Source organism: Zootoca vivipara, chromosome 5, assembly GCF_965207765.1.
Source record: "Zootoca vivipara chromosome 5, rZooViv2.hap1.1, whole genome shotgun sequence".
NCBI lineage: Eukaryota > Metazoa > Chordata > Lepidosauria > Squamata > Lacertidae > Zootoca > Zootoca vivipara.
This window is the reverse complement of record NC_142588.1, coordinates 86,908,830-86,934,110: the sequence shown is the minus strand read 5'-3', so window position 1 is coordinate 86,934,110 and position 25,281 is coordinate 86,908,830. Positions and strand designations below refer to the sequence as shown.

The 25,281-nt window shown below is 44.6% G+C and overlaps 1 protein-coding gene across 4 annotated transcripts in view; it reads left to right on the top strand.

The window, feature by feature from the left end:
• Window positions 1-1,576: 1,576 nt before the first annotated feature.
• PEX5L (peroxisomal biogenesis factor 5 like) overlaps window positions 1,577-25,281 on the top strand; it is a 129,204-nt gene continuing 105,499 nt past the window's right edge. For 2 of the 4 annotated variants that reach the window (XM_088669218.1, XM_088669219.1), the window contains exon 1: window positions 1,580-1,921. In XM_088669218.1, the coding sequence (XP_088525344.1) occupies window positions 1,664-1,921 (258 nt within the window). In that variant the 5' untranslated portion in view covers window positions 1,580-1,663. Of the gene's footprint in view, window positions 1,922-25,281 lie in introns of all 4 variants that reach the window. The other 2 variants (XM_035133245.3, XM_088669217.1) reach the window with 2 other exon arrangements.

Sequence of the window (25,281 nt, the reverse complement as noted above, 5' to 3'; positions counted from 1 at the left end):
GTGACAGGTGGCACCAGAGATTTGATGCTAAAGGTTTTGTCTCAGACTTCAGACAGCTCTGTTGGTGAGAGGGAAGGGATTCTCTAGACCAGGCATGTCAAACCTGCGGCCCTCCAGATGTTTTGGCCTACAACTCCCATGATCCCTAGCTAGCAGGACCAGTGGTTGGGGAAGATGGGAATTGTAGTCCAAAACATCTGGAGGGCCGCAGGTTTGACATGCCTGCTCTAGACGTATTGAGTGACATCTATTCCCTTTTCCTATTTAGCAGAGGCTTTGAGAAAGTTTCAGTCTTGGAGTAGATTCTGATTTTGTTATTTAAAAATTTGACTTACGAGTGACTTGAAGATGCCTGCTTTGCACTTTCTGTGGGAGGAGTCAAGAGTCAAATTATTTCCTCTGTAAGCCATCACAATGAGTGAGACTATTGATTTGTGAGCACACTCACATCTCTGTATAATTGGCCCTAGCCATTGGGAAGGAGGGAATTCATTTAGTTCATGTTTTAATGCAGACCTACTTGATTTTCTCAAACACAGCTATACTCCAAAATCCACATTGCTCTGAATCTCATGATGTAGTTCTGCGATGAAAGTGTTACATAAAAATTAGTATGCTAGTGAAAGCAAAATTAATAACTAACATTAGTGAAAATAACATACACAACTACATTGTATGGCAGAAAATGGCTTGCAAAAATACAAGCTTCTCATTTTCCCCCCAATCTTAAGTTCAGTTCTCCACATTTCCACATCAGTTTGAGACTTAAAAGGAAAGTCCAATGAAAATTCACCAGCATTTTAGTGTGAATATCTCTAATAATACACGTTTGCAAAGCAATTTCCTCTTCTATAATGGATTCTTGTTTGCTATTTTCACTGACTGGAGAACTGCATTGCAAAATTCAGCGTTGTGTGAATTTCAAGGGCTGGCTCTGTTTTGCTATGTGCATTGTTTCAGAAAGTGCAAATTAGGTAGGTTTCACCTTCCAGAGTGAATTTCACCCCCCATCTCAATTCAGAATGCTTCAAGACCAAACTAGGTGCGATGGGGCAGCCACATTTGGGCAAACCTCAGGGTCACATGACTGAAGGAGGGGAGGTAAACTTTCCCTTAGACTCCATCAGTTCAAGTGCACCAGTTCTGGGCACCAAGAGGACCTTTATGAAGGTCTTAATTTCTGCCAATAGCAAAAGAGTTCTGGGAGAGAATGAGGATGCATTGAACTACATGAGGTCGAGAGATAAGTGGATGGCAGGTTTCAGAGCCCTGAAGCAATTCTGCCTGGGTCACAGGGGTGCCGTGAGAGTATTGTACAGACAAATCCCAAACCCAGATGCTGGAGGAGATGCTATCTAAATTGAGTGCGAGTTAAGAGATCTGGCAATAGAGAGACGGGATTCTGTTACACTGAGTGCAGAAATATGGAATGTGCTGCTAGCATCTTGAAGCCATTAAGAGCGGAACGATTGTTAAGATAAAGCAAGGGAGTTGGCGGCGGGGAAAAGGGTGAGGAGGGAACAGAGAGTACGGCTGCCAGCTAGATTTCGGTTAATTTTTCATGTGAATTTATTGCTGGGTATAAGAGCGATTGAATTAGTAGGGCTGGCAGGAACTAGGCCATGGTAAAAGCTTCCTGCTCTCAGTTTAGCTCTCCGCCCATATGGAGCACAGCCTCAGCTGTTTGCAGCAGCCTCGCTGCACTTGGATTGTTAGGGCGGCACAGCAAAGTAGCCTGCTTTCCCGCGGTGAGACAGGTGCACGAGAACGAGACTCCCTCTGCTGCTGCCGCTGCCTCTTCTTATTTTTACACACACAAAAATTGGGACTTTACTGGTTTTCCCAGGTGATTTCTCTCAGGACACAATCCCAAGCTGCAGGTGCGATCGGATGCACTAGCATGCTTCCAAAATATTGCAAGGTAAGCCATTGGGGGTGTTGCTACAAACAAGCGCCTTGGCAAACAAGGAAGCAGGAGAAATGCAGTGCAGAAAGGGAGATCTTGCTAAAAAAGTGCATGTCCAAACAGAGGGGTCCTGCTTCATGTGCAATCACAGGGCAATGGCTTTCCCTAGAAATGTCTCGCCTGTTCTTTAAAGCCAGGATCAGTTTGCTTGGTGGCTCCTGGCAACAGCAGCAGCATCACTGAGGTTACTGGGAGGAGCAAGGTCTGGGTTGCATCGGTGAACCTATGAAGCAAATATAATTTTCTCTTTAGACTCCATGGCAGTATTCAGAAGGTGTTACCTACTCCTGTGGGTGGGGAGCAAATGCACAGTCATTCAGAACTAGCTGCATCAGTTCCCACTGGAAAGAGGCAAGCCTTTTTGAAAACTTCATAGTGGCTTGCCTTTTCTGCAGAATCAAATTCCATAGCAGAAACAGGAAAGCACACAGCAGGGTACAGGACATCTCCTTGGATTGTTGGGTCAGTTCTCTGCTTTCCTCTGCAATCGTAGCCATGCAGTTCGTGTCCAGATTATTATCTGGATTGAGTTTTGTTTTTTTGTTTCCCCCCCAATAGATCGTTTTTTTAAACCTTCTTAGAGAGTCTATTTGTAAATTTCATCAAAGATAACATTTATAATTCATCTAGCAATTTCAGTCACTTAGTACTAACATAATTTCCACATTTTCCCTGTTTATTAAGTGATGTCACTTCCCTGAAGTTATTTCACTTCACTTTCACCATCCAGTTCGATGAATTCCAGCATAGTCTTCCCTAAAGAGAAGATTAAATATCTGTGCGTGTGGCAGGCAGACAATGGGGGGAGGGGGAGGGTGGGACTAAATGCCAATAAAATTGCATTCTAGTAACATTTAGCAGTAGCTCTAAATAAAAAGAAGGGAGGAATGCAGCTGCTTTGAAAGCTCAGGCACCAGGACATGTGGAGTTAAGAGGGGTTTTTTTTTTTTTACTGCCATTAGCTTTCCATGCCGGTGTGTGTGTGTGTGTGTGTGTGCAAACAGTCCCATTGCTTGGAATTAATTCAGTTCATTCACTGGTCCTTCTTCAGTACTGTGTGAGGACTATTTCAAAAAGTTTAAGGGAGAAGCTTCACTTGTTCAGGATCTTATTATTTTGCCTATTCTCATTATTGAGAGGGTGTGTGAAATTGACTTTAGCACATTGAACTGTTCATGGTGTGTGTGTGTGTGTGTGTGTGTTTTAATGAGCCAGTTGGAGATTTATTTTAAATCAGGATTCCCCAATCATAGGTCTCCAGCTCTTTTCAGGTTTCCCATCATCCCTAGCTAGCAGGACCAGTGGTCAGGGATGATAAGAACTGTAGTCCAAAAACAGCTGGAGACCCAACTTTGGGTCTCTGTTAATTGGATGTAAAATGCAATCCTATGCATGTCTACCCAGAAGTAAGTCCCATTATGTTTAGTGTAACTTACTACTATAGGTAAGCATGTGTAATGCTGTTGTTTAAAATACAAGCACAACACTGGTGGGTTAGTGCTGCGAGGCCACTTTAGCTGTGGAGAACAATCGCTGGCAGCACCTGATTTTCTGAGGGAGAAGGAAAGTTACGCTCAGATGGATTTGTTGCTTTAGATTACCCTTTGTTTTAACAATGCGCCTGTGAATCATTTCTAGGGAAATGTCTATTATCAGTGCTATTTTTCTAGAAAAAGAGGTGCTCAGCATGAACGCTTCCCTTGTTCTCTTAGAATGGCAAGGGTGCCCACCTGAGAGGTGCCGGAACTGAGTTCCTGTGAGTTCCCCTGGGGAAAAAGCCCTGCTCATTATTAAAATGGGTAGGAAATCTGTGTGGGTGTGTAAGGAGGGTTTACAGTTGAATTGGAACAAGCGCCACACAGGTTTTCTGCAGATTGATATGTGTTCTGATTCAGCGGCAAAAAGCAGGTTTGATGGGGATAGCGGTGGAAGTCCCACCGTGGGACCAACGAAAAACATATCAGACCTGAGCCTTTGATCTCTCTTACTGAACTTTGATATTTCTCATTTCAGTGTCTCTCACCTTTTTGGTTTCAATGAAGTAACATGATTGCAGTCATTTCTCTCCCCCAGTTTGGTACCTAACGCAGGTTCCCTGGTGTACAGATTAGAATCAAATATATGTTTTCCTCTACCTTGTGACAAAGGAAACACTCGGCTCACTATAGGGAATTTTGACCTCTCACTTGACTTGTTTATGAAGCACAACCTGTTTATTTTATTTAGATTAAGTCTCAATAGGTTTGAGTGACTCTTAACATGTCCATTTCCTGCTGTCTTTGATACTTGGTTGGCCACTGCTGGTTAGGTTTGAGGGGTGTGTGGTGCAGAGTGGCTGATGTTTCGGGGCTTAGACCTGGCAAATGTGGACTCATATTTGTGATCAGGTACATAGCAGTCTTGGGTGGCCTTGGAGAAGGGAGATGTGGATGTGGAGAGTCAATGTAGTTCTCATTTAAAGGTAAAAACTGCCTGATTTACTCTTTCTGAAACTATGCACAAAGCGAAACAAAGCCATTCTTTGAAATCCGTACTTCTCTGAATGTTGCTATGCAGTTCTGCAGCTGAGCGATTTGTGCAAAAATGCAAATCCTAGGGTAATGTGTCCATATGTTGGTGAAAATAACATGCAGGTGTGCATTATATTAGGGGAAAACTGCTTTGCAAAAATGTATTTATTTTATTTTTTGCAAAATTGCATTCAAAAATGTGTATATCGGGAGAAATTCGTGCTAAAATGCTGGTAGTTTTTCTTGATGGCCTTTTGTTTTTTAGGGGGAAGCAAACAGATGTAGTAATGTGGAGAAATGAATTTAAGATAGGAAAACTGAGACAAACCAAAACTGACAGATTTGTCCACCCCTACTGTTGACCCAACCTACCTTGATCAGTTGTTGTGGCAGAGAACCAGTCACCCAGACAAATCTGGCTTTGTGACTGAATGTGCAGTCAATAAGCAGCTGCAGGCAGCCACAGCTTCCTGATGAGTACAGCTTACAGGATATATCTGTTTGAAAAACCCATATTTGTTGCATGCACACTTTCTAGTTTTAAAATATCTTTAGTGTGCGCTGGGGGCGGGGAGTGAACTGATCCAAAGCTGTGAGGAATGGACAACTCAACTACCTCCCAATAAGTTCTGCTGTTCCTAATGAAATCCTCTCGTTTCCTTTAGAAGTCCCTTTCCCCCTTGCCTTGGAGGAAGGGCAACTTGTAACTGATATTCTGCTGCAATCGATATTTATCCCCGCATTTAAGCTTTTGCTAATTGTTTACTATTTTTATGCAAGTAGAACCTGCAACAAAATGCTCCTTTTCAGTCAGCCAACCATGCCCTTTCCCAGGATACTACATTCCATCCCACCTTTCTGGTTTTCTTCCTGTCAAGTATCTATGTCAAGAGGAATCCCTCTACTTTCTATGGGAGCTAGGGCTGAACTGTGGAGGCAGGCAGAAAGATGTGGGTGTCGCTCCTCCAGTTTCTGCATAAATGCAGAAAATTATGCATTTGCTCCCATGTGATCATGCTTGCAGTGATGCATGTGAAGCAACTTGCCATAAAGGATAAGTAATGTGAAATAATTGTCATTCTTATGATTTCTTACGAAGACAGGTGCTGTGGCCCACAAAGACACTTCAGTATGATAGCAGAGGCCCTCTGTAGATATACACTCACCTGTGACTTTTTTTAAGAACAAAAATAACTACTCTCTGGAGGAACCCTATGGCAGGCTGATTTGCGTGTACATACTAGGAACCAGCTGCTCCAGCATCAGAAAACAAACAGCATCATTCACCTGGGAATCCTGTTTAGTTCAGCTGCTAAACATTTATTTGTTTCACAGAGATTCCGAGTCCCATTTTCCATCTTAAGCGAGCGCTCAAAATGGCGCGACGTCTGATAAATGATACAGGTGACACGACGAAGCAATAAAACCATAGAGTCCTAGAATTGTAGCGCTGGAAGGGGCTCTGAGGGCCATTATCATTGCAGCAATTTGTGTGCACTGCCTTAATGGTGCCTGTAGTTTATGCTGCCTTTCGTTTACCATCTTCTGCTGAAATATGAAGCCGTAACTCCCAAAGCATTATAAGTGAAGCAACATTAATGGGAATCCCAGGATTAAGTTGATGATGGCGATTTTCCCATGCGAAAAAGATTGGCGAGTATTTTCCTGAATTCCCCCATACCTGTACTGGCCAATTCACTGGCAGCGTCTGCTGGACTGCAGATAATTTGACACCTGGAGTTAGATAACAGGGAAGGCTTGTCACCAGAACATTGTTGGTGAAGAGTTTAAGGGTTTAAGTCATAGGTTTGTGTGGGAAACGCATAATTGAATTTGTATGCAATTTTTGTGTGTGAACATAGACATTCTTATTGGACTGATTGAAATGAATATAATTATGTGTTGTTATGAACAATAAAGCATTTAAAACTTAAAAAGAGAGATAGTTTAAGGCTGCACAGCATGCACGTGACTGGGAATAATGGCAAAATAAGCAACACCTAAATATTTTCTTCAATAATAATAATACACCTTCATTGTCATTGTACAACCTGTGTACAATGAAGCTTAAGGAGCTTAAGTTGGTATACATGACTACAACTCCCATCATCCCATCCCATTGTCCATGTTGGCAGGAACTGATGGAATCCAACAACACCTGGAGAACAGAACTTCTCTAATCTTTTCCTGGCCTCAGGGCTGCATTCACCCTTCTCTGACCCAATGGCAAGGGGCACATTCCAGTGGTGGGTGTGGCCTAGGTAGGTGTGGCCACAGCCTCCATCTCGGGTGTAGATTAGCTGAGAGGGAGTTATTGCACTCTCCCAGCTCATCAGATGATCAGTCTTATGACCAGGGTATAGGTCAATTTGCACCCCCATCAGAGTGCTGTGGTAAGTGAAGTGTAAACTTCTAGAAAAAAATGTCAAACTTGTTTTTGTTTTTTTTTGAAAAAATACTTTTTCTTGCCACCATCAAAATTGGTAGGCTCTTGTACTGGCAGCAACAGTAAAAAATTTTTTTTCCTGGGAGGCTGGATGAAGCCCCCATTTGAGGATTTGCTACCTGGATCTAGAGAGTCACAGATTAACCACCTGTTTTTAAATGAGCAATTTGTGGTTGTCTGTTGCATCAGTTGGGCAAAATAATGGAATGTGGGGTGAAGTTTACTTCTCAGCGAATAATCTGATATAATAATACTGGTTGCATACTGTTCCTTGTATTTATACACACACACAAAAAGCTTGATACATTTTTTTAAAAGCTAACATTTAGAAAAGGCTCCTGGAATATCCTTTAGGAGGTTAGGTCCCCCACAGGTCCCCTTGTTGGCCACAGCTCCCTGTGGGAGAGATTCCAAAGTATATTAGATATTGCCCCTACAAATGTCAGACGCCAGCAGTGTCCTTGGTTAGTAGAGGAGGCCTCCTGCTGACACCCCAAGACTTTTCCCTCAGCTGTTTGCTGGCAGAAGTTTTCTAAAGGGCAACTCTCTTGCTTGAAGCCTTTCATAGCGGCCTCAGTGCATGTGGTTTTGAAGTATCCGGCCTTTCTTCTCAGCTGGAAGCCTACAGAAGAGTTGCAACCATGAGTGGTTCATGTGTTAGTGCAGAGCTTTCCAAACTGTTCATGTTGGTGACACACTTTTTAGACATGCATGATTTCGTAACACAGTAATTCAGTTTTACTAGCAAACCAGAGGTTAAACTGACCCCTTTCCAGCGTGGGGAGTATTCGCGTGACACACCTACACACTGCAGCCGACACACTAATGTTTCATGATGCACAGTTTGGAAAGCTCTTGTGTTAGTGGGACAGAGAACTGGGGCTCAAGCTGCCATAGAATCATGCTCACCCCATTTTGATCAGATTTACGATCTTATTTGCAGGATCGAGTTCAGAGGAGGACAGCTGTATTAGTTTCCAAAAGAAGCCAGCTGTACGTAGTCCCAATATGGTATTAGAATCAAGTTTATTGCTTATAGCCAAAGGCTGCTGCCATGTATGCAATGTCATTCAGTAAAATATATACAAATTTGGTACAAAACGTAGAACATTTACATTATCAAAACATGACCTAATCAGCACAAAGCTATGGAAACACTTTAATATACCAATTAGAATATTAGTTTACCCCTCACAAAGCTGCAGTTCCCAGTGCCCTTGGAAAATTACAGTTCCCAGGATTATTCGGGGGAAGCCATGTGTATTAAATGTGCTTTAAATGTAGAGTGTGGCTATGACCTCAGTGTTGGATTTGTAGGTGAGTCCGTGTGTCAATAAAGGCATGGGGAATTTGCCCAGTAGCAAGATAATTGGACTGACTCTTGATTGCATAGATGTCAATAAGTACCTGCAAGGTCGGTATCAGGTTCTTAGTCTTCCCTGTGGTGGCCTGCAGGTCATTCTCTCTGGGACTGAAAGTCTCTGACAAGTGGCATAAACAGCATTTATGAAATCAGGCTCCGTCCATATTGTGTGCAAGCTCATGTATGAACAACCCTTTCAAGAAGTGTGCCGAAAGCAAAGGAGATGCAAATAGTAAACTGTGAGTAATTACAATGCAGCCAGGCAAAGCAGAAGCAAAGTAGGTATCGCAGGACTATAATCTAATATAATTACACTACAGAAAGAAGAGAAATGCAAGCAGGTTCGTGCGTTTGTAAACCCCAGGGGCTTACGAAACAGCAGACTTAAATTTCATGGCTCTCTGGGTTGTCTTACTAGGCAGCTTTTGTTTCCAGGGATGCTTTTGTTTAAAGTTCTCTCTTAACCAAGACCATCAGGATACATAAGAGAATGGATGGCACCTTATTTTTGGAAATCGCAGCATTATGCAACATACGCAAGCTTTCTCTTCTCCTTCCCTTCTAAATGCTGCAGCTCTGGAATATGCCATGTTTTAAGCGATTTTGGATTTGTCTGCCCTGTGTTAGCTAAATAGCCATGGTATTTTATCAGAGACTGGTTTTTGGTGTCGCACCAGCCTGAGAAAACACCTTGCCTCCATGTCCCAGGCGGGGTGTTCTGCCCCACAAAGGCGCCCGACCTTGAAGGTAAGCACCATTGTCAACAAAGAAAAATCAAGAGATGTTGTTCCTTGCATAAATTGTCCCGATCTTTTATCCCACCTCTCTGTAATCCCACCGCTATTCCTGCAGGTGTGAATGCCTCTATACTTTTGTATCGGAGTGCCATGCCTCTAGACCAGGCATAGGCAAACTCGGCCCTCCAGATGTTTTGGGACCACAACTCCCATCATCCCTATCTAACAGGACCAGTGGTCAGGGATGATGGGAGTTGTAGTCCCAAAACACCTGGAGGGCCGAGTTTGCCTATGCCTGCTCTAGACCTTGAAGCCATTGTGTACCTTCATGGTATTTGGCACATGACATACCGATCTTTCAAAATGACTTTTAAACACCTCCCCCACCCACTCGGTTAATCAATTTGTACGGTAGTCAAAATGCAATTTTAGGGACTTATTAACATCCATATAATTAACCTTAGTTTTCCCAGCTGCCTCTCTTTTAATTAAATTCACAGATAGCATTCAAACTGCCCTTTAAAAGCAGAAAGTTCCTTAATTATTTTCTGCATTAATTAGCAGAGTGGTAGGCTTTTGTTTTATATATATATATATATATATATATATATATATATATATATATATATATAACACATTTCTGATGCAGCTTCAAATGACTATGCTTTGTAAACAAGTTGCATGAATGTGATGCAGTGGTACATCTGGTTAAGAACTTAATTCGTTCTGGAGGTTCGTTCTTAACCTGAAACTGTTCTTAACATGAGGTAGCATTTTAACTAATGGGGCCTCCCGCTGCCGCCACGCTGCCGGAGCATGATTTCTGTTCTCATCCTGAAGCAAAGTTATTTTTTTAAAAAAATCATTTTTATTAATTTTCCTATAAAAACAGCCAATCAACATATAATCATAACCATATTCCAATTTAAAAACACAAACAAAAAAGACCGAATTATATTCCCAATTATTTATTAATAAAAAAAAATCAGACTCCCCATAGTCTGGACCTCTTGGAGAATCTTCTGCATTTTGTTCCTGCCTTCTTCTTGTTGTTTTCCTTTTTGCACATTCTGATCTTCACGTTCAAAGTTTCCCGTCCCCTGGCCAAAGTCTTATGTCCTTACATCCATCGAAATTCAGCTTGTTACACTAGAACACATGACCGTCCAATGAAGCGGAATGTTGGAAGATATAGGGCAGATAAAAGGAAGCACTTCTTCACACAGGGCCAGGTTTCACCAGGGAACTCCCTCGAGCGATCAAGGGGGGTTGGGAGAAGGATTAGATACTGAGAGTCACAGAGTACAGGCAGACAGTTCCCGTCCTGATGACTCTCCTCCCCCTCTGACCCCTCACTTTAGGAGGGTCCTGCATGTTGCTGAGCAATGTGTCAGACAGGCCCAGAGGAGGAGCCAACCCCCTCGACGTAGCCTCTGTCTGCTTGGGAGGGATCCAGAGTGAAAAGCTAGAGGGGAAATGGCTTGCCTACAGCTTAGTTTTGGGAACACCTCTGTTGAGTGAAGGCGAACCAGGGACATTGCTGTGTTGTTTTCTGAGCTAGTGAAAAGCAAGTTGCATTCTGTGCCTCCTCTCTCTCTCTCTCTCTCTCTCTCTCTCTCTCTCTCTCTCTCTCTCTCTCTCTCTCTGTGTGTGTGTGTGTGTGTGTGTGTGTGTGTGTCTGCCCTGTGGATTACCTGACTCCTGGACAGCTCCTTGACATAGGATGGCTTTTCCAGAGGATTTAGACTGATTCAAGGAGGAGAAGGCTATTGATGGCTACTAGCCATGATGGCTACATTCCACCTGTGGAATCGGATGCCATCTCTGGATGCCAGTTACTGGGAATTACAGGTGTGCAGCGTGCTGTTGCCTTCAAGTCCAGCGTTAGACTCGTAATCTGGGGAACCGGGTTCGCATCTCCGCTCCTCCACATGCAGCTGCTGGGTGACCTTGGGCTAGTTACACTTCTTTGAAGTCGCTCAGCCCCACTCACCTCACAGGGTGTCAGTTGTGGGGGAGGAGGGGAAAGGAGATTGTTAGCCACTTTGAGACTCCTTCGGGTAGTGATAAAGCGGGATATCAGATCCAAACTCTTCTTGTACTTCTATTGGCACCTGGTTGGCCACTCAGAGGACAGGATGCTGAAGTAGATGGACACAACGGAACTGCCAGGCCTCAGAGGAGAGTGCCCATAGCATGCCCAGGACAGTGTTTCACACAGAAGTATTGGGAAGTGGCGCCCTTGAGGGTAAGCAATTTTTACCCTTAGGGCCCAAACAGACATACATGCATGCTATACATTCAAAGCACCTTCCCCCTCCCCATCAAAAGAACAATGGGAACTGTATACAGGTAGGTAGCCGTGTTGGTCTGAGTCGAAGCAAAATAAAAAAATTCCTTCAGTAGCACCTTAAAGACCAACTAAGTTTATATTTTGGTATGAGCTTTCGTGTGCATGCACACTTCTTCAGATACACGAAGAAGTGTGCATGCACATGAAAGCTCATACCAAAATATAAACTTAGTTGGTCTTTAAGGTGCTACTGAAGGAATTTTTTTATTTTAATGGGAACTGTAGTTTAGCTCTCAGAGATCTATAATTCTCAACACCCTTAATAAACTATAGTTCTCAGCAGTGTGGAAATATGCTTTAAATGTGCTTTAAATTTATGGTGTGTGCACAGCTAATGGAAACTTCCCTCCTGAACTAATTTAAGCCTTTGGGTAACTTTCAGCCTACTCTGGCAGGGGAGGAAAGAATTAACATCCCCTTAAATGCTGCCATGTGTTTAATGTCAAATCTGTTTTAGACCCTTACAGGTCCTAAAAGTAAATATTTTCAAGCAGGCTGACAATTTTAAATCAGAGAGGGAAAGAAATCAAGAGTTTGGCACCCAGGGTTCAGTCTGAAAGGAGCTTGCAAATGAGACCACTTCATATATGGCAGATCTTGAAGGCTTTCAAAGTCTTTTTTTTTTGTCTTGTGGTTCTCAACCGCACACAGTCTTTTTGCTTCTTATTCATTGCCCTTAGGTCTGGGAACTTTTGCCACTAGCATTGTAATGTCACAAATTTTACAGAACATGTGTTTAGACATCACATGTTTGCTCTCTGGAAAGCCCCCCCTTTTTTTGCAGAGTCATGTCTAACTGAGCAGCTGCCAAAGGGCAGCTACTGTGTGCTGGATTCTGAGGACAAATTGTGCGTTTTCAGTTCCCAGCTGCTTATTCTTTCTCGGGGAAGATAAATTAAACTCCCTGCTTCATCTCTAGACGAGCTCATGTTTGTTGCCTACTTGCAGGCAAGGTTGTATAATTTCACTGGCACACCTCTGTAGGGAGAGAGAGGCTTTCATAGAATCACAGAATTGTAGAGTTGGAAGCGACTCCATGGGTCATCTAGTCCAACCCCCTGCAATGCAGGAATCTCAATTAAAACATCCATGACAGATGGCCATCCAACCTTTGCTTAAAAACTTCCAAGGAAGGAAAGTCCGCAACCTCCCGAGGGAGATCATTCCATTGTCAAACAGCTCTTACTGTCAAAAAGGTTTTCCGTATGTTGAGTTAGAATCTACTTTCTTGTAACTTGAAGCCATTGGTTCGAGTCCTACCTCCCCGAGCAGGAGAAAACAAGTTTGTTCCCTATTCCATGTAACAGCCCTTGAGATATCACATCTCCTCTCAGCCTCCTCTTTTCCAGGCTTAAAATACCCAGTTCCTTCAACCGTTGTCCCTGCTTACAGGATTGCCACCTAGATGGGATGAATTGGCCCATCTTCAATCCTTCCAGAATTTCAGGGTGAAAAACTGGGGGGGGGCAGAGCCATTTCTCCCCTAAATGCAAGCATACTTGAGTTGTGATGGTTCACAGATAGTTACAGCATCACATGAGGCTGCTGTCTTGGCTTGAGCCGAGAGAGCTGTGCCCTATAAATTAGAAGTGGGGGGACTCTTTTCAGCTCAAGGGCCACTTTCCATTCTGGCCATCTATGCAAGGGCCATGTGCCATTGGTGGGCAGAGCATAAATGGTGTTTCCTGCTTGGCAGGGGGTTGGACTGGATGGCCCTTGTGGTCTCTTCCAACTCTATGATTCTATGATCCGTCACTGTACTAAATAATGTATAGCAGCGGAGAAAGGAGATGTGCTTAAGCTTTTTGGAATCGGGAACTTTTAATAGCATGATGGCTTCAACGCTGAGGATGCTTTAAGAGCCATTTCTCATTACGTGAAAATTCCCGTCAGGGCTGTTGTGTTCTTTTTCTCTTTGTCCTCTCTGTTTAATGATGCAGTAACATTAGAGGTCTTATTTCTCTTTCGAGATACATGGGCACCTGACTGTGAGTTGGCTGTTTTATTCAAAGGCTGCCCATGGCTGCTCCCGCTGTAGGAGAACAAAGCTGCCATAGAAAACAACCCCATATGGCATATCCAGTACAGAGTGGGAAATTAATAATGGATAAATAATTCAGGCAGGGTGGGCATAAATGGGGTGAATGGACCAAGACCAGAGGTGCCTGGCTCCTGCTATCATGCCACACAAGCAAATAAATTGCCAAGTGGAGAAATCAGCGTCTTGAGTAACTTCCTTTGAACAAAAGAAGTTTCTAGCTTTTGAAAAGAAGTTTGAAAGTTAGCCATGCCTGGTGCAATCTCACTTGGTGTCTGCTTGCGTTTGTGTGTTAGCAGTACAGATGGAGGATGGTTTTGTTTGGTCTGCAGTTTTAAGAAAAGCAACCAAATTTTCAGCTCCAAGGCTAGTAGGTGCATTGCAACGTAACTTATACTTTGAAATTTGCACGGCTCTAAATTGTGCGATGCTGGCTCAAGCTCAGAAAAGTACCAAAATGTATCTGGGAAAAATATGTATTTAGAAATGCATACGTTGAGGCAAATTAGATATTTGAAAGTGTCGTTTGTTTTAAAATACTATTTAAATATGCATTTAATCTTACATTTTCATGCAGACTGGGGGTGGGGGGATCAGAGATTTATATGGAAATGGGATGGAACGGTTTTTATGAATGAATGCATGTAATTGGCACAAATTGGAACTAGACTGAGCCATCCATCCTTGGTAGGTTTTCTGGCATGCAGCTGATGGGATACATTGGTTGTTTGCAAAGCTCTGTGCACCATGATTAGTGGAGTCAGCTTTGCAAAAGTACAGAACTTTAGAAATTTCATTACCAGGTTTATGTCAAATGGCTGTCAAAACACCCATTCATCTTTAACCCAACACTTTGAAGCTCTTGGGAAGAGATTTGAGTTCCCAGACTCATTGATGTCTGCTGAGTATGTAGTTGTCCACCAAAATCTGTCTGCACTAGCTCCGCATTTGCACTAGCACTGATCTGCAGCACTTGCCATAATACTACTTTCATTCTCAGTAGCAACTATATGGAATCACTTCAAGGGTCAAAAAGAGAAAAGGCTAGTAATCTTCAGAATACTCTGTTAATTCCAGTGTAAATCGCCAGCACTAATACCAGTAGAGGCATGTCATTTCCCCTCTGGGTTACCTCCTTTCTTCTTTTCCCTGTGGCAGGCAGGTGAGATTAAAGTCCTGGAATTAGTCGCTTCGTGTGGAGAGGTGAGAGCCTGCCATTTCAGAATGGCTTGATTATCTCAGGATGTGTTCAAAAGGAAAAACACATACATAGACGCTGGCAATTTCCTGCCAGAAATTGTTTTGTTCAGGTTGCTTCCTTAATGCTGGCAACTTTCTGCAGAGTGGCAAAGCCACTGTTCCACTTTTCAGTAAGAAAAGAAAAGCAACATCATTCACACACACACACACACAGACGGAGGGAGGGAGGGAGAGTAGCTGCATCTGCTTGTATAGCGGTTTGACTTCACCTGCAGAAGCACACTCCATTGTCTCTCGAGACAGATGGATGGCAACAACAACAACAAAGGAAATGTTAGCACTGATGGTTGGTTTCTGTTTTATCTATATGCCTGACTTATTCCAGAGAACATATCTTAGGGCTGCCATATCTTGAAGAGGAAAAAAGGTGGACAGCCTGGGCTGGCAGCGGCCGCAGCATGCAGAACAGCCTGAGACTGAGTCCGAGCCCCAACCCCCCCCCAATAAAACCCAGACATGTCCTTTAAAATGCAAAAATCTGCCCGGATGGGAATTCCCCCCCCTAAAGAGGACATGTCCTGGGTTTTCCTGGATGTAAGGCAACTCTAAATATTGACACAGGTCAGGACCAGCCTTGAACTTCAGCAGTCACTCAGCTCTGGGAGCCCAGTTCTGTGCTAAACGCTTAAAATCTCATAAGTGATTTCATAAGTACAGTATGCGGGATCTTTTTCTGAAATGTGAACCTCTGCAAGGTAGTAATAATTATCCTTCTATCTCTAGTGATGGCGCTGTGGTCTAAACCACAGAGCCTAGGGCTTGCCGATCAGAAGGTCGGCGGTTCGAATCCCTGTGACGGGGTGAGCTCCCGTTGCTTGGTAGCAGCTCCTGCCAACCTAGCAGTTCGAAAGCACGTCAAAGTACAAGTAGATAAATAGGTACCTCTGTGGCGGGAAGGTAAACGGCGCTTCCATGCGCTGCTCTGGTTTTCAGAAGTGGCTTAGTCATGCTGGCCACATGACCTGGAAGCTGTACGCTGGCCAATAAAGCAAGATGAGTGCCACAACCCCAGAGTCATTCATGACTGGACCTAATGGTCAGGGGTCCCTTTACCTTTACCCAGTCTAGGGTGAACATGTACCCAAAAAATGCTTCAGGACCTCTAGCAAGTGTGTAGAAGGGGAAATTGCAGCCGGAGTTTATCTGCAGAAATTACCTTTCCTACAAAAATGTTAAAGGTGCAGAAGCCATGGCCCCTTTTGCCTTTGACCGCACTAATCCAGCAATGATCCGAACATGTGGCATTGTTATTAGCATCACCGAGTTATGCATATTCCTGTGTATACCATACCTGGTCTTCCAGGATTATTGAGCTGTAGAAAGAAAGGGTTTGTGGAGATTTGTTTCAATACACTGATTGATTGAGGATGTCCAGCCAGTTCCTATCACTGTGTAAGGGGTGACAGAATCATCATATTCAGTACCTAAGCAGCATGCAGCCTTTGTGCTTCCCTCTTCTGTTAGAATAACCAGAATAGTCAGAACCTTCTCGCAATTGCAATGTTTCGGCAATAGGTGAGAACTGTTGTTTTTTAATTGGTTCCCCTCTAGCTGGCATGTGTTCAGGCCCTTTGGTTTCAGTTATGTCAGGGGTCAGCAAACTTTTTCAGCAGGGGGCCGGTCCACTGTCCCTCAGACCTTATGGGGGGCCAGACTATATTTTGAATAATAATAATAATAATGAACGAATTCCGATGCCCCACAAATAACCCAGAGATGCATTTTAAATAAAAGGACACATTCTACTCATGTAAAAACATGCTGATTCCCGGACCATCCCCAGGGCCAGATTCAGAAGGCGATTGGGCTAGATCTGGCCCCCGGGCCTTAGTTTGCCTACTTTTGTGTTATGTCATGGCACTTTATTTGCCTGACAAATACTTTTCATTTCCATTTAGGCTAGCCTAAAGATAGGACACGTGCCAAAAACGCTGATAAGTCTTGACGTTTCTTTGGAAGTTGCCACTTAAGTTATAAAAAAAAATTGGTTGAGGTGGGGAGAAATGACTCTTGAAATGTCTACCCTCATTATTTCTTCCCCATGCAAACAATTAGAAACAGCCAGAACGCACTTCGTTTGCTCTGAGGAAACTTTTGGATTTAGTGGAAGAGTGCCACGTCCCTGGAGGCTAAATCTGTAAATGCTCGAGTAAAGACATTCCCTCTGCTTCAGTAAATTTTGAGACTTGCTGGGTTATTGGCGGAATAAACCCCCTGTGAGGAGCACTGGAAACTTCTCTGAATAAATCTTGAATTCTACACACACCCTCGAGTGATTGTAAAAGGCACTGTTCCTTAATGAGTCCTCAAATGTCCCAGGGTTTGCACGAGGCAGTTTTCACTTGGGGGTGTTTATATGGAAAAGGATTCACAAATGGGATCAAATAAATGAATGAGTAAATAAACTAGGTTGCCATGAGTAGCTGCGGCATGTACTCTGAGGGGTGTGTCTGGGGATCCCTTGCATCACCCCAAGGCACAACTCTCGAAATCTGAACTGCAGATTCCAATGGAGGATGCAGCTTGCAATTTTGCAAAGGGAAAAGTCACAGGAAGCCAGACCCCATTGGTCCATTGATATCAGTAGTCTCTTCAATGATTGGCGGTGCATCTCCAAGGTTTCAGGCAGGATTCTCCCCCAGCGCTACCTGGAAATGCTGCCAAGGATTGAATCGTTACTATGGCCCTTCCCCTCTGAAATCAGGCACTGCACTTCCCTCACGCAGTCCTGCCAGATGTGCTCCACTGCGTGTATTCATTTTTGTGCCAGCACTGCATATGGATAAATAATAATAATAAATTTTATTTATACCCCGCCCTCCCCAGCCAAAACCGGGCTCAGGGCGGCTAACTCCGGGTATAAAACAATTGATTAAAATACAGCTTAGAAACAAGATTAAATACAACATTAAAATGCAGCCTCATTTCAATAGAAACTCAAATCAAAAACTGTTTGGGGAAGAAAATGTCAAATCTTCACCAGGCCAACTATCCAGACTGGTCCTACATGGGCCAGAAAAAAAGCCAGGGAAGTCCCCAAATATGAGTTCCATCACAGAAGGAAAAAGGAAAAGGGAAAGATGGGGAGGGGGGGCAGGGCCGTCCCTAGGCCCGGGCTGGGTGGCGCAAGGCGCCAGGGCACCTGGCCATCAGGGGCGCACAAGGGGTGCCGAACGCTGGTGTCTGCCTCCGCGCGCCTCTGCTGTTGAGCGGCTTCAGGCAGCTCTCCGGAGGCGTGCGGGTGGCCTCTGCCGCACCTCTGTCTCAGCTGTTGAGCGGCTTCAGGCCGCTCTCCAGAGGCGCATGGGGAGCGCTGGCCTGGGGACGCCTGAACAGCTGAGAGGTGCAGCGCAGCGGCCCCAGGCTCACGCTCCCCGCATGCCTCCGGAGCCTGGGGCCGCCTTCTCCATGCCTCTCAGTTTTTGAGTGGCTTCAGGCCGCTCTCCGGAGGTGCGCAGGGAGCGCGAGCCTGAGGCTGCCTCCTCTGCGCCTCTGCCCACCTCACTCACGGGGGGCGCCGTAGGGATCTTGTCACCAGCGCGCCAGATATGGTTAAGACGGCCCTGGGAGGGGGTCAAGTTGGTTCCAGGCCAAAGGCCAGGCAGAACAACTCTGTCTTACAGGCCATGCAGAAAGAAATCAGATCCCGCAGGGCCCTGTTCTCATGAGACAGAGCATTCCACCAGGTCGTAGCCAGTGTTGAAAAGGTCCTGGCTCCTCTTGAGGCCTGCCCGTCCTTTGGAAGGCTCAGACACTTCTCCCAAGGGTCAGTTGACTTTCTAGGATGCACTGAGCCCTCAGTTTCCTGCTGCCCTGGCCACACCAGCTCTTCTTCCACCCCAAGGTCTGCCACAGCAGTGCTTCAGCTCAGATCTAACCAGAGTCCAAAGAAAAGAAAAAGTTGCCGTTGTTTTCCAAAGAGAAACACAGTCCCATAGAAAGAACTATAAGGGCTTCTTCACAGAGTTTGTTCACACACAGCTCTCTTGTGATAAGGATTTTGGTATGCTTGTTTCCATTATCAGATGGTGCATTTGTTCTAGCAATCTGTGATTGGCGTTTTACTTTTCCCATCTTATCCTGATGTGACTCAGCCCAAAGATACTGTTACTTGAAGAATGACTCACCTGGAAGAGCTGCAGGGAGGGGGCTTTCATTGTTCAAGCTAGGAATGAGCTCACGATTGCAGGCACATCCCACCAGCGTTGGATCAGGTCAAAGGCCCATCTAGTCCAGACTGCAACAGTGCTCTCCTCACTTAATAATTGTGTGGGCACCGTGTAGGTGACCCCTGATGTGCCCTGACTGGCTGCAGTTCTCATGGTTTTAGGCAGGGGTCTGTTGGCATGGATTCTGTAAGTGAAGCATAAGGACTTATCCACACTTCCTGTAGTCCTGCTGCTTTCCCATGGGGAAAACTGCTGTTTCGCTCTCAATCGGAACAAATGGCAATTGGGGTTTCCACCGGATTGCCATTTGTTCTGATCTGTCACTAAAGAGTGGGTTTTCCCTTGGAAATGAGTGGGGCAAGGGAGAAACTGCTCAGACCCATGCCTAGAAAGTGTGAGCCAGCAGAAAACTGCTCTGACCCGTGCTTTCTAGGTGCAGCAGAATGAGCCCTGAACCCTCCACTTTCAGGCTGAGGAAGCTGGTGTTTGTCCACAGACAGCTTTCCGGGTCATGTGGCCAGCATGACTAAACCGCTTCTGGCGCAACGGAACACCGTGACGGAATCCAGAGCGCACAGAAATGCCGTTTACCTTCCCTCCGCAGCAATACCTATTTATCTGCTCGTGCTGGCATGCTTTCGAACTGCTAGGTTGGCAGGAGCTGAGACAGAACAATGGGAGCTCACCCTGCGGCGTGGACTTGAACTGCTGTCCTTCCAATTGGCAAGCCCAAGAGGCTCAGTGGTTTCGATCACAGCGCCACCCGTGTCCCCCGAGGGATCCACCAGAAGGCCCTCAGTGCTGAATATCAGTGTCCAGGCTGGACGATAGGGGTGGAGATGCTCCTTCAGGTATGAAGAAGAAGAAGAAGAAGAAGAAGAAGAAGAAGAAGAAGAAGAAGAAGAAGAAGAAGAAGAAGAAGAAGAAGAAGAAGAAGAGAAGAAGAGGAGGAGGAGGAGGAGGAGGAGGAGGAGTAGTTTGGATTTGATATCCCGCTTTATCACTACCCTAAGGAGTCTCAAAGTGGCTAACATTCTCCTTTCCCTTCCTCCGTCACAACAAACACTCTGTGAGGTGAGTGGGGCTGAGAGACTTCAAAGAAGTGTGACTAGCCCAAGGTCACCCAGTAGCTGCGTGTGGAGGAGCGGAGACACTACACCACACTGGCTCCCACCACACTGCAGGGCCTTTAAAAAGGATTAGACAAATTCATGGAGGATAAGGCTACCCATGGCTACTAGCCATGATGGCTATACTGTGCCTCCACAGTCAGAGACAGTAATGCTTCTGGATACCAGTTTCTGGAAATCACAGGAGGGGAGAGTGTTCTTTCAGTCATGTCCTGCTTGCGGGTTTCCCACAGGCATCTGGCTAGCCACTGTGAGAACAGGATGCTGGCCTTGATGGGCCATTGTCCTGATCCAGCAGGGATCTACTTAGGTGCTTATATTTCTGCTTTTCAATCACTTTTTTTTCTTAAGTAATATGCCAAGGATCTCCAAAGCACAAGGTCTTGGTGGTTGACATTAAAAAAAAACAAATAAAATTAAACATACATTGTTATAAATCCCAATTTGCACCCCACAGCAAGTAGTTTATTAGTGTTGATTTTCTCGGGAGCTGACATGGCTTGCAAAAGAATAATGAAACACATGCAAGAGTTCCTTGCTTGGGTATCATTTTTCTTTGCGGAACAGATGACACCTGAGATATGGGAGGTCAGTTTAAGGAGAGTAAATGAGCTGGGGGAAAGCGAAGAGAGGTGTCGCCATTATTTTTGACAATAGCACCAGGGATTTAGCTCATTTATGACTATTTATTTCAGAGTGTGCAGAATTAAAACTGCTAAAAATAAATAGATAAATTGTGGTCCAGCTAGCTTGTTCTATTACTTCCCTTCCCGATACCCATCCTTTGTTGTTGAAAGACTTCAGTTAACTGATAAGATATTAATCACTAGACAGCAAGATCCTTATACGGCTTGTTTGCCACTATAGATCCAGTGTCTCCTTTTACACATACCCACGCTGACATTGCTGAGGATTATTGTAGCACCCAGAATGCAGAGGGTGCTTTATAGAGCAATATAAAGAAAATATAGGTCCCTGCCCTGAGCAGCCTACAGCTGAAATTTAGATTTTCCCTAATTGTGATAGCATTCTGCACATGGAAAGTTCATATGTTAGGGATAGGGTTTTATTTATTATGCTCATAATCCCCCTTGATTTCCCCCCTTGTCCTTGATTTCTTTGTGGAAGGGGTGTTTTGATATGTGGCAACATGTATTTATTTATTTAAAGATTTATTGCATTTATAACCCACCTGTCCCTCCAAGGAGCTCAAGGGGGTGGCCTCCATCTCCCTGTTTCATCCTCACAAGAATCCTGTGCGGTAGGTTAGGCTGAGAGACAGTGACTGGCCTGAGGTCACCCAGTGAGCTTCATGGCTGAGTGGGGGATTTGAACCCTAGTCTCTTCCAGGTACTAGTCCAACACTCTAAGCACTACACCACAGTGGCTTCATGTCCCCTCCGCCTGCATTGTGAAATTGTTCATAGACCATGAACTATTCCATATGCTTTCCCTGTATGCTTAAATTGGATTTGAGGCAGAAGAGATGAGAGGATACCTTTGCAGCTACCAAAGACCACATCAGCTGCTCAGGGACTGGCTCTCTCTCTATAAACCTACCAGGACACTAAGATCATCATCTGAGTACCTTCTTAGTGTGCCTCCTCCGTGAGAGATCCGGAGGGTGGCAACACGAGAACTGGCCTTTTCTGTGGTGGCTCCTTGTTTGTGGAATGCTCTCCCCAGAGAGGCTCTCTTGGCACCTTCAATGTGTGATTCTGCCCGGACACTGAGGTCCAGCACCGAGGGCCTTCTGGCGGTTCCCTCGTTGCGAGAAGCCAAGTTGCAGGGAACTAGGCAGAGGGCCTTCTCGGTGGTGGCGCCTGCCCTGTGGAACGCCCTCCCAACAGATGTCAAAGAGGAAAACAACTACCAGACTTTTAGAAGACATCTGACGGCAGCCCTGTTCAGGGAGGCTTTTAATTTTTAATAGATTATTGTGTTTTATTTTTCTGTTGGAAGCTGCCCAGAGTGGCTGGGGAAACCCAGCCAGATGGGTGGGGTATAAATATATTATTATTATTATTATTAATTATTATTATTATTATTATTATTGTTATAATATATGCACCTTTATGTGCCAGGCGAAAGCATTCATTTTTAGCCAGGCCTTGGGCTGATTGACATCCACTACCTTTTTTAATGTGCTGTGGGAGAGGCGGTTATTGGTTCATTTTTGTTCTTATTTTTATTGTGTGTTTTGTGGTTTTTATATTGTATTTTTGCATTGTGACCCACCCTGAGATCTACGAGTGAAGGGTGGCATATGAATTTAATACATGCATACATAACCCAAAGAGGGTTATCAAAGACTCTCTGCTCATCTTCTTTCCTACTTCAGCCTCAGAGTTTGTGTCCAACAGACAATCTTTCCATGTCTGCAGGAGGAAGCAAGAGCTCTGCAATGATGAAGGTGAAATATACTGGGCAGACCTTATTAAAATGATCAGCAGTACCTGCCACTCAGCTGTCCCATTGCTGTCAGGGCTCAGCAAGAAGCAAATGCAGCACCGCACATTATAGGAGACTGTCACTGTGCAAGACAACTTGCATTGCCTGCCTGTTCCTCCAGCCCTTCACCCCCTACACACACACACACACACACACACACACACACACACACACACACACAGTTTCAGTGTAATAAGAAACAGCATTATCAAGCAGACATCGTATGTGCATTCTCCATGGTTCTGGTTCCTGCTCAGATGGGCATCCGAAATCCCAAGCACTTTTCTATGACAGAAGAAATCTGGCGGATGACAGCCTTTTTGCATTCCATTGAAGAAAAATAATAGAATCATAGAGTTGGAAGAGACCACAAGGGCCATCCAGTCCAACCCCCTGCCAAGCAGGAAACACCATCAAAGCATTCCTGACAGATGGCTGTCGAGCCTCTGCTTAAGGACCTCCAAAGAAGGAAACTCCACCACACTCCTTGGCAGCAAATTCCACTGTCGAACAGCTCTTATTGTCAGGAAGTTCTTCCTAATGTTGAGGTGGAATCTTCTTTCTTGAAGTTTGAATCCATTGCTCCGTGTCTGCTTCTCTGGAGCAGCAGAAAACAATCTTTCTCCCTCCTCCATATGACATCCTTTCATATATTTGAACATGGCTATCATATCACCCCTTAACCTTCTCTTCTCCAGGCTAAACATACCCAGCTCCCTAAGCCGTTCCTCATAAGGCATCGTTTCCAGGCCTTTGACCATTTTTGTTGCCCTCCTCTGGACACGTTCCAGCTTGTCAGTATCCTTCTTGAACTGTGGTGCCCAGAACTGGACACAGTACTCCAGGTGAGGTCTGACCAGAGCAGAATACAGTGGTACTATTACTTCCCTTGATCTAGATGCTATACTCCTATTGATGCAGCCCAGAATTGCATTGGCTTTTTTAGCTGCTACATCACACTGTTGACTCCCAGATCCTTTTCACATGTACTGCTCTCAAGCCAGGTGTCATCCATCCTGTATTTCTGCCTTTCATTCTCTCTCCCCCCCCCAAGTGTAGTACTTTACATGATGACATGCAAATTCCCAGGTCTGCTTGGGGCATTTGGAACAATTCCTATTGTTGGTATTGAGCTGGGCAGTATTTGGATTGCCTTGCATTATGCATTTAACTGGAGGCAGACACTAGTTTGTTTGTTTGCTTCCTCTCTCTGACTTGAAGGAGGTGGGTTAAAGGTGGTGACTGCTTGTGATGGGTAATTTTGTCTGGTATTGCTCAAAGACTATCTTGATCAGAGACAACAGGGGGACCAAAGGGGGTGCACCCCATGGGAAGTGACGCCTCTTTCAACAGCCGTCTGTCCCCTGTCTTAATATCGTAGGCCACTTGTATGACTGAAGAACAAAGTAATGTGTAGGGGTGACTGGGTGCAATGACTGCAGTGACTGGGTGGCAGGAGGTGAAGCTTTCCAAGGAAAAATGAGGTCATTCTTACTGCAGGTTTGTGACTAAATAAATGGCCTCTTCCTCTATGGCAAGTAGGGATGCTTGGATAATTTTATTTGATCCAGGCTGCATCTACAGAAGTATAGTGTCCCAATCAAGCGAAGTCGTTGTACCACTCTATTCTGCCTTGGTCAGACCACACCTGAAGTTCTGTGTCCAGTTCTAGGTGCCACCATTTAAGAAGGATATTGACAAGCTGGAACGTGCGAAGAGGAGGGTGACCAAGAACATAAAGGTTCTACAAACCAAGCCTTATGAGGGACGGTTGAGGGAGTTGGGTATGTTTAGCCTGGGAAAGAGGAGTCTGAGAGGAGTATGACAGTCATCTTCAAATATCTCAAGGGATGTCACAAGGAAGATGGTGCAAGCTGGTTGTCTCCTGCTCTGGAGAGTAGGACTTGGACTACAAGAAAGGAGATTCTTACTAAACACAAGGAAGAACTTTCTGACAGTAAGAGCTGTTCAACAGTGGAACGTACTCCCTTTGGAGTTTGTGGACTCTCCTTCCTTGGAGGTTTTTAAGCAGAATTTGGGTGGCCATCTGTCATAGATGCTTTAATTGATATTCTGGCACTGCCATTTCTTTTTCTTTTTTAAATGGAGTGGAATGTATTTGAACTAGTTGTTGTTTGGCATGTGTCACAGGTGGGTTTTTAGGCTTTTGTTTTCTTCCGGCTTTACATATTTCATTTTAACGTTTGTGTTATATTTGCACGTTGCTTTGGGTTGCCTTTTGTAAAAAAAATAAAAATGCAACTAAAAGTGTAATAATAAGCACATAGCCCTTCTTCTGCACGCCTAAAATGCATTTCCATTGCAATATATCACTCCCTTTAATAGAAAACTTTGATGGCGAGTGCCGACAGGAAAGGAGCTAAAAACAAACGAACAAACAAGCCAAACTGTAGGGAGGAAAGGAAAGAAGCTGTGCTGCAATCACATCTAATGGTGAGTTCCGGGAACTGTTGTACAATGTCTAATCCCCCAGGAGAAATTCAGTGAAATGCGCCCCATCAATTTACCCGTCCAAAAGCAGAGTGGCAGAGTTTTGAGAGGCTGTTTTTACACAGCAGTCCTCCTCTCATTCTCACTCCATATTTAATCCAGCTGCTCCTACCAAGAGGCCCTGTCTCGTTTCCTTATTATGTCTATTCTTTCACATATTGCCCTGTTATTCAGAATATTAAACCCATAATTCAAACTTGCCTTCTTTTCGCCACTCATTGCTTATCTCATGAAGAAGCTAGTAGTACACATGCCAAAAGCAGAATTATGTGCTTCGATCCCTGATGAAAAATGTGGAGTTTCCGAAATGAAATAGGTGACATTGTTCCAAGGCTGCCGCAGCTAAT